Source organism: Ovis canadensis, chromosome 2 (assembly GCF_042477335.2).
Source record: "Ovis canadensis isolate MfBH-ARS-UI-01 breed Bighorn chromosome 2, ARS-UI_OviCan_v2, whole genome shotgun sequence".
NCBI lineage: Eukaryota > Metazoa > Chordata > Mammalia > Artiodactyla > Bovidae > Ovis > Ovis canadensis.
The window spans coordinates 174,637,793-174,651,906 of NC_091246.1; the positions used below are offsets into that span (position 1 = coordinate 174,637,793).

Below are 14,114 nucleotides of genomic sequence, written 5' to 3' on the forward strand. Positions count from 1 at the left end.
TTTTAACTTTAATTCAGAGTATACTTTAATTACTCTATATAATGTAGAAAATCACTTTCTTGTTCAATTTCTGTAAACACAATGGAAGAAAAATAAAGTATTAATATTGATGCTTTTTTGATAACATAGTTATTTTTAAAATAAGATCAAAAACTGATGTTTCTAATGTAATTGTTGTTAAGAAAAATACATATATTTTTCCTGAAATGTGAAGATATGAAGTTCTCTAACACCTGATTATAAACATGGAGAATGTGTTAGGCCCATCAGAACAATGATTTTTCTTCTAAATTTAGCAATATATGGCTTTTGAGTTTTATGCTTCATTCTCTTATTTATTTCTTAACCAAAATCTTGTTGTATAACCTCATTTTTAAACAGTTAAATGAATGATAGATAATTACATTGTGAGAACTCTGAAATTTCTAAATTCCATCTTTAAGCTATAACCAAAATGTTAGCAGTAAGAATGATAACACAAAGCCAGAGTGGACTATACAGTTAAAGGAAATGGAAGGGGACTTCCCCAGTGGTCCAGTGGCTAAGACCCTATGCTCCCAATGCAGGGTGCCAGGTTTGATCCCTGGTCATGGAACTAGTTTCCGCATGGCCCAACTAAGATTGAGCACAGCTAAATGAATGAATGAATACTTCAGAAAAGGTTTCAGCTTTATTAAAAAAAAAAAAAAAGATGTAGATAGGACTCTGGTATGTTTAAATTCCCCTTTGTCATTTTGGACAAAGTACAAAAATATGGAAGAATTACTTAAAGCAAATATCACTTGAAAAACTAAACCTATTTTTATCAGTTAAAGGAAAAAAAAAAGCACATATTTTAAGACATCAGTATGTATAACAGTTGCTTTGCTTTAAAACATAAGGATGATTGGGGCCATAACTCTGTAAGCACAGTGCTCTGTCACTGTCGGTCAGTGCTCCCTTTGTGACTTTTGATTTATGTCTGGCAAGTTTACCAACAATACTCAAAGTTTCTTACTATCCCCAACTGTATAAAATACTTATATGTCTATAGTAAGATAGGGCTAGTCATGTAATCAACAGGACATCAGATAAAATCAGTTTCCCATATGAAATGAGATAGGAAGCTAATATGACAAACTCCTATTTACTCCAGCTATCAAGTTACGATTAAGGAGTTGGATGAATAATTAAAAGTTTGAAAGACATTTTCCTTTCATTTATGAACGAATAGTTAAGCATACATTAGAGACAGTAGTTGGGTAGTAGTTGTTTCACTTTAATTTTTGTGTTAGTGGAAATTGAATAAAATGGCATTCAAAAAGGAAGTTAAGAACAAGAGAATAGAAATCTCAATTTAATTTCTTCTACTTTCTAGAGAATAAAGAAATAATTGGTATAGGGTCTATAGGAAAGAACAGGGCAATAGGAAATGTCAGTATTGTAATCCCAAGAGAATAAAGTATAGGACAAATTTGGGAACGATCTCCACCAGCCACCATGAGTTTCATATGCAGACAGCTACTAAAGCAGCTCCTTGGCTGCCAAGCAGCAGAGGATGCTTGGTTCTTGTGAGAGGAGATGCTGAAAGGATGACTGAAAATGCTGGAAATTAAGACTTAAGTGTTCAGAAAACACTGAATAAGATGGGATAAAGGAGATTTCAAGCCACCAACTGTGCTTCATTTTAGGGAATTTATTGAATAGAGCATAGGCTTACCATTGGTTTCTAAACCCAGAGGCATAAATAATAATATATAAAGCTATTACATTTCAGTTCAAAAAGCATAAAGTGATCTAATTATGAGAAAAATTAGGCAAACTCAAGATAGGGGTATTGGAGATTTCTGTGGTGGTCCGTGGTTAAGACTTTGCTTTACAATACAGGGGATGTGTGTTGGATCCCTGGTCAAGGGGCTAAGATCCCCACATGCCTCATAGCCAAAAAACCAAAACATAAAACAGAAGCAATATTGAATCAAATTCAATAAAGACTAAAAATGGTCCACATCAACAATTTTTTTTTAAATAGATTTATTCTTCAAAACAACTCATGTTTACACTTTAGAAATAACAACAACAACAAAAAAAAAAAACAATGCAAGGCTAAATAACTATTCAAAATTAAAGGAGTCTAGAGAGAGGGACTGATGCTGAAGCTTAAACTCCAATACTTTAGCCACCTCATGCGAAGAGTTGACTCATTGGAAAAGACCCTGATGCTGGGAGGGATTGGGGGCAGGAGGAGAAGGGGACGACAGAGGATGAGATGGCTGGAAGGCATCACTGACTCAATGGACATGAGTTTGAGTGAACTCTGGGAGTTGGTGATGGACGGGGAGGCCTGACGTGCTGCAATTCATGGCATCGCAAAGAATCGGACACAACTGAGCAACTGAACTGCTGAACTGAGAGAGAAAAGACAATTAAGTGAAGTATATGATTTTGGATTCCACCCTAAATTATAGAAAAAAAGAAATTTTTACTGTATAGAACATTATTGCTCAACAGGCTGTATTTGAATAAAATCTACCTATTGTAGCAGTGTTAAAAAAAGAGAATGTCTTGGTACTTAGGAGATGCACACCGAAGTCTTAGTTGAGGAGGGTCATCATTTCTGCAATTTAGTGTCAAATGGTTCAGCTGGTACTAAAAATGTCCAGAGGAACAAAAGTTGAAAAACTGGTGAATCTAGGTGAAAGGTATACACATTTATTCTACAATCCTTATATCTTTTCTGTAAGTTTGAAATTATTTCAAAATAGTGCATTAAAAACAAAAGGCAAGACAAATATGTGTGTTATGGCTCTGACAAGCTGTCCATGTGGACTTGGAATCTATTTCATCTGTAAAATAGAAATAATCTGACCTTTCTATTTCACAAACATTTATTAAGATCAGTGAGATAATGTGATTCATTCTTTATAAGAGAGAAAAGAGTGATTTTATCACACCCTAGCTATACTTTATCATGAATGAAATTTAGTTATGTTTCAGACAATTAAAACTATAGCTTCTGTTTATAATTATAATAGTCATACATCAATTAAACAATGCCTTTCGAATGAATCTTTTCTCTGTAACAGTAGGAGATAATTTTAAACTAAAATTAAACTAAATTTTAAACTAAAATTAAAACAAACAAAGAAACATCTACAGTCATAATGATAGCCATAATCATGTGACTATGGATATTTATTGCTTGCAGATTTATGTTCTTAGTGCTGCTATCCTTGGGAACACTTTCATTTCTTGAATTTCAATTATAAGTGAATTGAGCTTATCATAGTCAGTATTCTCAAAGCTGGGAAAATTGAATTTGATGGAAAGACCTTCTTTTATATCACCACTCAGCACTGTTCTGCTTTGTGCTGGAAGTACAATGGCAAATTCTTCGCTGTTTCTTCTAGCTCAATGCTATTTCACATACCCAAAGTCCTCTTTTTCTTTTGGTTTTATGTTTTCATTAAGACAGCAACATTTTGATGAATCATATATTTATACTTTTCTTTCACACTTTTCTTAAGCTTATTCAGAGTTGCCTCAACCAGTTTTATTATGTCCTGCAATTAAGATAAGAATCACTTGAATCGTCCCTGCAATAATAGGTTAGTCTTTGGAAGGAATGATGCTAAAGCTGAAACTCCAGTACTTTGGCCATCTCATGCGAAGAATTGACTCATTGGAAAAGACTCTGATGTTGGGAGGAATTGGGGGCAGGAGGAGATGGGAACGACAGAGGATGAGATGGCTGGATGGCATCACTGACTCGATGGACGTGAGTCTGAGTAAACTCCAGGAGTCAGTGATAGACAGGGAGGCCTGGCGTGCTGCGATTCATGGAGTTGCAAAGAGTTGGACACGACTGAGTGATTGAACTGAACTGAACTGAAATGATCACTGAAAATCTTCTTGGACAAATTATTTACATTTTCCCAACCTCCTTTATTACCATCAGGTTCATTTTTCCTCTATAACTAAACTATTTTTTTTTCAGACAAAAGTACCAAAAATCACTGGTATTCTAACAAATACCAAACTCGATGACATCTTCTAAATTTGTATTCTTTTTTTTTTTTTTAATCTTTTTTTGTTTTGTGAAGTGACTGTTGCTCAATCGTGTTCGACTCTTTGCAACCCCATGGACTATACAGTCCATGGAATTCTCCAGGCCAGAATGCTGGAGTGGATAGCCATTCCCTTCTCTAGGGGTTTCTTCCCAAACCAAGGATCAAATCCAGGTCTCAGGCACTGCAGGCAGATTCTTTACAAGCTGAGCCACCAGGGACACCCAACTGACCCAGCCAGCCACTCCAATTCTTTATCAGGGAATTTTTCTCCTTAAGCCTCTATAAGAATCTATGTCTTTGATCAGGCTTTCCTGGTGGCTCAGATGGTAAAGCCTAAGCCTACAATGCGGGAGACCTGGGTTCGCTCTCTGGGTTGGGAAGATCCTTTGGAGAAGGAAATGACAATCCACTCCAGTACTCTTACTTGGAAAATCCTATGGATGGAGGAGCCTGGTAGGCTACAGTCTATGGGGTCATAAAGAGTTGGACATGACTGAGCGACTTCACTTTCTTTCTTTCTCTAATCTTATTTGCTCTTCTTTCTTCAAAAATATGCCTGCAGGCTTCTTGTCTTGGCATTCTTTTCTTTTTGTCTTTTTAGGATCACATCTAATTAAGTCACCTCAGGGTGACTTGAGAGAAGTTCTAATCTCGAGACTCATCTTTCCTATTCAGCCTCATGTAGATAGTTGGAACCCCTTCCTTCATGTCACTATACATAGTCTATATACAACGTGCTAAACACAATGGGCCAAAGCTTCCGGCTCTCTGTGCCAAAGCCAAGCTATCTGCATACCAGCATCTATCTGGTCTATGAAATGGACCAGTTGGAAAAGAAAACTATGAAAGGACAGATGTTTTGGTATGAGGTGAGAAAAGAGAGTTTTTATGATAAGAACAGTGGACAGTGTTCTATAGTAAGAAAGAGGTAAACTGGTAATCTTAATAGTAACTTAATTTGAGATGACCATGAACAAATTGATTAAGAAGTGAAGAAAAGAAAAGATGAAAGATGGAAGCAGGAAGAGACTGGGGTAAAGATGAGAGAGAGGGAGAGAGAGTGGAAGGGAAGTAACTAATGAGCCATCATAGGTGTGGAAGTTTGAGTAATTAGCATGACAATAAAATGTACTATGTGCCCCTTTATTTCTTCTTCACTGGAATAGAAATCTCTTCACCTGAATGGAATGTCACTTGAAAAACATTTTTTAACTTATCGTGATTTTTTTTTTCCAGGAGAAATTAGGATGAAACTTATTTTATTTTTTAAATTATTGTGATAAATTGATCTTTCAACATATTTGGGGAAATACATACTCATAATAAAATCTGGCTCACACTACACATGCATTAATGTTTAAAAATTAGTCACAGCTTCCCATAGCAAAAGAGCTTAATTAAAGCTTAAGTAATATTCCTTAGTATTGAAAGATACCCCCATACTGTGAGCTGATGCAATAGTGTTGAGACAGGTAACTAAAAACTAATTCACCAAGTTTGCAAAATCAAATATTCTATACTCTAGGTAATCTTAATATTGCTCAGTCACTGGAAATAAGATTATTCTGGAGATGGTTTTTAAATGAAGGCAAGATGGTCCTCCATTTACGAACATAATTTACTCTCATGAGTAGATAATCTTGTTAAAATATTGTCAGGTTAATTGAAATTGATTTCTGTTTACTAAATATAGTGAATACTAATCAAATATTAGACACTGAGGTATTAGAGGTATTTAAACCTTTGACACATGCTGTTAGCACTTCATAGAAGGATTTCTCGTCTCAGAGATTAACATTGCTTTTCGGTCTTTTCTTTAAAATATATAAAGAGAAAATGAAAGGAAATGGCCTGCATTATCTTTAGTAAATTTTGTCAGTTGGGGATATTTGGGAGAATTTGGGATTGGTTTGGGGGTGATTATTTATTTTCATTGCTATAAATGGCACATTTGCTTTTCCATCTGCTTAATTCCATTGCAGGTTTTCTATACTTTACTACTCATAGCATCATTGAGCTCCACATAATAGCTTTTATAGGAGACAGACATTACCAGGCAATTTGAAAAGCAGGTTGAAGATAAAGCCTGATAGCTCACATGCCCTGGCCTGGTTACTTGGCTCACTTCTGAAGCTTATTCCAAATGGGCTATACAGATCTCCTGTGGTATATGTGTACTAGCTCTATGAAGCTTAAAGAAACATTTCCCCTAATACAAAAATAAACCCACCATAATCATTGGTTCTGGGGAAATTTTACAGTTGTTAGTTAACCTACTCCCTTATGCCCTGCAATATTCATTAGCAGATTTCCTTGTTTATGAGTGATATTATATGGAAACGGTCATGGGAAGCTAACAGATGTAACCACTGAAATAAATTAGAAGGAAAAGTTCTGGTTTTACAGATGGTTCTATTGAATATGCTGCCCCCACCCTTCCACTTTAACATTTAGTTTTCTTTCAACAGAAAACTTTTCTTTACTGACTATGGGAATGTGGCCAAAGTGGAGCGATGTGACATGGATGGGATGAACAGAACAAGGATAACTGATTCTAAGACAGAGCAGCCAGCTGCACTGGCATTAGACCTAGTCAACAAATGGGTTTACTGGGTAGATCTTTACTTGGACTATGTGGAAGTAGTGGACTATCAAGGAAAAAACAGACATACTATCATCCAAGGCAGACAAGTAAGTACAGTTTGGTTGGAAAATGCAGCTAAGGTAATAAAATGAATGATCTCATACTAGAAAGAAGACTGAAAATTGCAGTGTGGAAAATTTCTTATGAAGTCAAGCTGCAGTGGATCATAAAAATTGTGATGTGTTTGCTAAATGGAAGAATGTTCTTTTCACAGTGCACTCCATAATACATGATGGGGGAGGACTTGCTCTCCCTCCTTCCCTCTATTAAAAAAAAAAAAAAGGCACACAAAACAAAAACCAGCAGAAATAAATCAAAAACAGCCAATGCAACCAGAAATTCTACACTAGTAAGAAAGAAAAGTATTAGAATAGGACAGATGTTATAACCTACTTACTAAAAACTAATGTAAGTATTTCATTTGTAAAAACCTGAACTATCGATTGTCCTGTGTGGCACAATAGGACAATATAGCTAATAACACAAATGCTGGCTCACAGAAGTCTTATTATTATTTTAATATGTTGGATTATACTTTGCCTTCTGAAGTGTTTAAATATTTACTTCCCAGAATAAAAATTTTGTGAAAGACACCAAGGTCAATTTTTTTCTCATTTGTGTTTTTTTTTTTTTTCCTTTGCTGAATTACAAGGTTTTGGAAATAACATTCAGTTAACAATTGAAGAAGATCTCTAAGTGGAGCTGTCTTATTCACTAGAATGCTTTTGAAATTCGATTTTATCTCACTGATCTTACTAATTTCATGTGAAATTCTCATTCTATAGAACTGCAATAAGTGGCTTTCTTTGCTTTCTTCTATAATGCAAGGTACAAATACTATGTAATTTTCATGTCAAGTTACTTTTCCTTTATAATCAGCATTTGACAATGAAATATTTTCACTTCCTTGGAAGATAAACAAATGCACTAATCTGATCTGGGTGTCTAAAAAAAAGTGTCCAATATTAGAAGTGATGCCATTTATTTTTCTCTCACCTTCGACTGCCCTCAAAATCTTGATTTCTTTTGCCATCTTTAGTTGTGACCTTAGAGCACCTAGTCACTGAAATGATTATGATGTACCTTCTTTGGTGTATATATAATTGAAATTTCACATCATGAAACAGGATGAGGAATTCAAATGATCTTCCCCATGGCTACTTTTAAAAGGCTTTTTTCTTTTTTAATGTCTGAAGTTTTTAATTATCCATTTTTTCCCCATTTCTATTGCCTATGTTTTGCTGGTTCCCTAAACATGTTTAGTCTGCCACTAAGTATTCCAACATAGATAAAATTTTGTAAGAATTTGTCCTGTAATCAGAATGGCCTGTATACCACACCTAGTTCCTCCCACCTCTGTGGGGGATTGTAAGCAGAGTAACACTTTAGGTACTTTATGGTAAATAAATCCTTCTGAATGCAAGCAGGGAGGCAGAGAGTAAGATTTGATCTTTATCGTATGAACACGTTTTCTACCCGCATCAACTGCCACCTCTATAGTCATGCTTTCTCTCTTAGACTGTGGATTGGCAACTAAGTAGACAGCAGGGTGGGTATGCCATTACCGCACACTTCCAGATGGTTGGTCCCACACTTAGAGCAAAGCATGCATAAAATAATGGAAATTAGTGGAAGACTTTAGCTTGTTTATAACTTTTATAGGAAAAACATATTGCCCAAATCAAAATTGAGTTATATATATATACAGTGAATATGATGTCAGTTATGCAGAAAATATTATTGATAAATACACACATTCCTTCCTATATGACACTTGGTTCAGTAGCTAAGTCGTGTCCAAGTCTTGCGACCCCCTGAACTATAGCCCACCAGGCTCCTCTCTGTCCATGAGATTCTCCAGGCAAGAATACTGGAGTGGGTTGCCATTTCCTTCTCCAGGGGATCTTCCCAACCCAGGAATCAAATCTGGGTCTCCTGCATTGCAGGTAGATGATTTACCCACTGAGCTATGAGGGAAGCCCTCCTATGACACTTACTGGGGACCTTATGACACTTACTGGGGACTAATACTAACATAAAAAGTGATTACTGAAGTTTTAACATAGAATGATTCTCTCCCTTAATTTCTAATCTTTCATTTGTTGCCTAGACATGAAGAATTGAAATGTGTCCAAAAACAGTATGAAAAACCAGTCTTCTTTTAGTCAACATCTTACATGAGAGGATCAGAAATTATAATGAAGAGTCATTAGGAAGATAGCAAATCAAATGAACTAGCAAGATTTCCTAAGTACAAATATTAGTCATTTTGTTCTATAAATTGTTTAATAATACATCATGGATAACTTCTCAAATTCTCTTAACTAAAAATCTATAATAAAAAGTGGACTAAAAATGCAATATAATGCCAAAGAATAGTGACAAGTGCTTTTTCATCAGAATCTCTACAGAAAATCAATTGACAGATCTACTATACCATGGTCCAGAACCATTTTAAATTAAATATAATACAAGGAATTCCCAAAGGCCTTGCACCTAGCATGTGCCCTGTTGTATGAGAAAATCAGTATACTCATTCTTTCTTTGCTTCACTGGAAGTTTTCCATCAATTCAAGAAGTCTATTCCCTAAGACATCTGCCAAGTAGGAAAGTTACGCTGCTAACTATGAAGTCTCATGGAGAACAGTAAACACTGTTATTTTCATATCACAGAGTTTCATGTTCATTATAAATAGACTTTAGAAAGAATGCAATTTCTGAGTAGAGAATGCTGACATATTATTTATAATTATTCTAAATATATGATTTCATTGTTTATTAATTTCCATGCTGGGAATAGTAGTGTAACCTGTATTTTTTTAAAGGGGATTTTCAAAGGTGCTTTCTCATCAGTCCTTTCATAGGCAAAACCAGGATTTTATAGATTATGTATATCCATGATTACACACATAAGTGGCCCACACAAATATCTCAAATTTTATGTAACAATGCATAAGCATATTATTAATATGCTTGAAAGTTTGATTCTCACTAGCCTTTGAAAAGCAGCTACTGAAAATGTTTTCTTCATGAAACATGGGGTTCTTAAGACAAGAATATTGAAGTGGTTTGCCATTCCCTTCTCCAGGGGACCACATTTTGTCAGAATTCTCCACAATGACCCTTCCTTCTTGGGTGGCCCTACAAAACATGGCTCATGGTTTCACTGAGTTAAACAAGGCTGTGGTCCATGTGATCAGATTGGTTAGTTTTCTGTGATTGTGGTTTTCATTCTGTGTGCCCTCTGATGGATAATATAAGAGGCTTATTGAAGCTTTCTGATGGGAGAGACTGACTGAGGGGAAAACTGGGTCTTATTCTGATAGGCAGGGCCATGCTCAGTAAATCTTTAGTCCAATTTTCTGTTGATGGGCTGAAGAAGCTGAAGTTGAATGGTTCTGTGAAGACCTACAAGACCTTCAGGAAATAATACCCCCAAAAGATGTCCTTTTCATTATAGGGAACTGGAATGCAAAGTAGGAAGTGAAGAAATACCTGGAGTAACCAGCAAATTTGGCCTTGGAGTGCAGAATGAAGTAAGGCAAGGGCTAATAAGAGTTTTGAAACGATAATACCCTGGTCATAGCAAACACGCTTTTCCAACAACACAAGAGAAGCTGATACACATGGACATCACCAGATGTCAACCAAAATCAGATTGATTATATTTTCTGCAGCCAAAGATGGAGAAGCTCTATACAGTCAGCAAAAACCAGACCAGGAGTTGACTGTGGCTCAGATCATGAACTCCTTATTGCCAAATTCAGACTTAAAATGAAGAAAGTAGTGAAAACCACTAGACCATTCAGGTATGACCTAAATAAAATCCTTTACAATTATGTAGTAAAATTGGCAAATAGATTCAAGGTATTCAATCTGATAGACAGAGTGCCTGAAGAACTGTGGACAGAGGTTCATGACATTGTACAGGAGGCAGTGATCAAGACCATCCCCATGAAAAATAAATACAAAAAGGAAAAACGGTTGTCAGAGGAAGTCTTACAAACAGCAGTGAAAAGAAGAGAAGTGAAAGGCAAAGGAGAAAAGGAAAGACAAACCTATTTGAAAGAGAGTTCTAAAAAATAACAAGGAGAGATAAGAAAGCCTTCCTCAGTGATCAATGCAAAGAAATAGAGAAAAACAATAGAATGAGAAAGACTAGAGGTCTCTTCAAGAAAATTAAAGATACCAAGGGAACATTTCGTGCAAAGATAGGCACAATAAAGGACAGAAATGGCATGGACCCAACAGAAGCAGAAGATATTAAGAGGTGGCAAGAATACACAGAAGAACTGTACAAAAAAGATTTTCATGACCAGGATAATCACGATGGTGTGATCAATCACCTACAGCCAGACATCCTGGAATGCAAAGTCAAATGGGCCTTAGGAAGCATCACTATGAACAAAGCTGGTAGGGGTGATGGAATTCTAGTTGAGCTATTTCAAATCCTGAAAGATGATGCTGTGAAAGTGCTGCATTCAATATGCCAGCAAATTTGTAAAACTCAGCAGTGGCCACAGGACTGGAGAAGTTTAGTTTTCATTCCAGTCCCAAAGAAAGGCAATGCCAAGGAATGCTCAAGCTGCTACACAATGGCACTCATCTCACATGTTCAAAATCCTCCAAGCCAGGGTTCCACAGTATGTGAACCATGAACTTCCAGCTGTTCAACTGGTTTTAGAAAAGGCAGAGGAACCAGAGATGAAATTTCCAACATTTGTTGGATCATCAAAAAAGCAAGAGAGTTCCAGAAAAACATACATTTCTGCTTTATTGACTATGCCAAAGCCTTTGCCCATGTGGATCACAACAGACTGTGGAAAATTCTTCAAGAGTTGGAAATACCAGACCACATGACCTGCCTCCTGAGAAATATGTATGCAGGTCAGGAAGCAACAGTTTTTACTGGACATGGAACACAGACTGGTTCCAAATCAGGAAAGGAGTATGTCAAGACTGTATATTGTTACCCTGCTTATTTAACTTATATGCAGAGTCCATCATGAGAAATGCCAGACTGGATGAAGCACAAGCTGGAATCAAGATTTTCGGGAGAAATGTCAATAACCTCAGATACGCAGATAACACCATGCTTATGGCAGAAGGTGAAGAAAAACTAAAGAGCCTCTTGATGAAGGTGAAAGACGAGAGTGAAAAGTTGGCTTAAAACTCAACATTCAGAAAACTAAGATCATGGCATCTGGTCCCATCACTTCATGGCAAATAGATGGGGAAACAATGGAATCAGTGAGAGACTTTATTTTTAGGGCTTCAAAATCACTGCAGATGGTGACGGCAGCCATGAAATTAAAAGATGCTTGCTCCTTGGAAGAAAAGCTATGATCAACTTAGACATCATATTAAAAAGCAGAGATGTCACTTTGCCAAAAAGGCCCATCTAGTCAAAGCTATGGTTTTTCCAGGAGTCATGTATGGATGTGAGAGTTGGACTATAAAGAAAGCTGAGCACCAAAGAATTGATGCTTTTGAACTGTGGTGTTGGAGAAGACTCTTGAGAGTCCCTTGGACTGCAAGAATATCTAACCAGTCCATCCTAAAGGAAATCAGTCCTGAACGTTCATTGGAAGGACTGATGCTGAAACTCCAATACTTTTGCCACCTGATGTGAAGAACTGAGTTGTTTGAAGAGACCCTGACGTTGGGAAAGATTGAAGGCTGAAGGAGAAGGGAACAACATGAGATGGTTGGATGGCATCACCAGCTCTTTGGACATGAGTTTGAGTAAGCTCCAGGAGTTGCTGATGGACAGAGAAGCCTGATGTGCTGCAGTCCATGGGATTTCAAAGGACTGAGCAACTGAGCAACTGAACTGCACTGAATGAAACATGAATACAGTTCTCCCCGTACATTTGAAACTGCTTTATCTACTACTGCATAATGTATTATTTTCATAGAAAAAATTTATATTAGTGAAATGTTGAATTATTTGAGAGAAAATAAATGATAATATGCTCATGACTCTCCTATTATGGGGGTTTTCCACAGTAGTAAAAGCAATTGTTATTTTTTTTTCTTTCAAGTTGAAAGCAACATAATTAAAAAATCATAGTTATTTTTGCATCCTTTTATAGGTCAAACATCTGTATGGTATAACTGTGTTTGAAGACTACTTATATGCAACTGATTCTGATAACTTCAACATCATAAGGATAAACCGATTTAATGGTAGTGATATTCATTCTTTAATTAAAATGGAAAATGCTAGAGCAATCAGAATCTATCAAAAAAGAACTCAACCAACAGGTAAGATTCCAAGACTTCTTCATAGCCTTCATAATGGTGAATTGAATGGGGATATGACTCATGACTTTGTGTGGTGTCAAAATGGGTGAGCCATAAATTCTCTGTTTTGATAGCAAAAATGTACATGTCTGCATGATAAAATATAATAGAGCTCCCTTCCAAAGTCTAAATGACAAATTGTTCAGTTCCTAGTGGATCATTTCTACAGCCATATAATTGAAATGATGGCTAGGTTTAAATCCAGGAAGGAACTTTCACTCTTGATGTATGTACACAGAAAACTCAGATGCTGAGATGCTAGAGATTTTTTTTTTTTTTTTGTATATCTTTCTGGAAGACAAACTTCAAGTCAGGTGACTTTCTTGCAGTATCTGTCTATTTTTTATTGCAGTAACTTGAGGGGGGGGTATCTCTTGACTTAACTTCCCAACCATTTATTAACACATGTTAATTGAAAATAATTTTTACCAAGAAGGCTGCAACATTGCTAAGTATCCCTGAAAAATTATTTTGCATTGTAGGTTAATGATGCTTGTTCAATACAATGTAGGCTCAATTATATAGAGAATAATGTAACATACAAAACTACCACCCACATTTTCATTATCTTTTTGTGCTTCAAATTAAAACTAATTTAGAATTATCTATTAATATAAATTCAGTTTAGACAAAGTATTGTTAAACATATGTTTATAGGAAATTCAGACTTGGGATTCTGTAGATAACCTTTTCAAAGGTTTAAATTTGGTCTTATTAATTTACCAATTATTTTTTGATCATTTATTAATACTATGTGCCACGAACTATTCTACGTACATTGAGAATATAGCTGAGTAAAACATACTAAAACATTATTTCCCTTATAAGATTTGCATTGTTGTAAAAAAATACATAATGTTTTTCTTTTAAAGTAAGTAAATTATTATATTAAAAGATAATAAGTGCTATGGAGAGAAAGTAGATGAGTGTCATGAATAAGATTAGTTTACAATTTTATATTTAATGATCAGAAGAAATCTCATTGAAAGATAAAATTGCACGAAGACTTGGAGTAATTAAAGGAGAGAGATAGGTAGAAAGATCAGTCAGCTCAGTTGTGTCAAACTTTTTGTGACCCCATGGGTTGCAGTACCCCAGGCTTCCCTGTCCATCAC

General features: G+C 35.8%; 1 protein-coding gene across 1 annotated transcript in view; it reads left to right on the plus strand.

Moving 5' to 3' along the window:
• Positions 1-14,114, plus strand: part of LRP1B (LDL receptor related protein 1B) — a 1,961,274-nt gene that overhangs the window by 964,188 nt on the left and 982,972 nt on the right. Inside the window, exons 8-9 of the mRNA XM_069573760.1 lie at positions 6,518-6,740; positions 12,789-12,960. Of these exons, the coding sequence (XP_069429861.1) occupies positions 6,518-6,740; positions 12,789-12,960 (395 nt within the window). The remainder of the gene's footprint in view (positions 1-6,517; positions 6,741-12,788; positions 12,961-14,114) is intronic.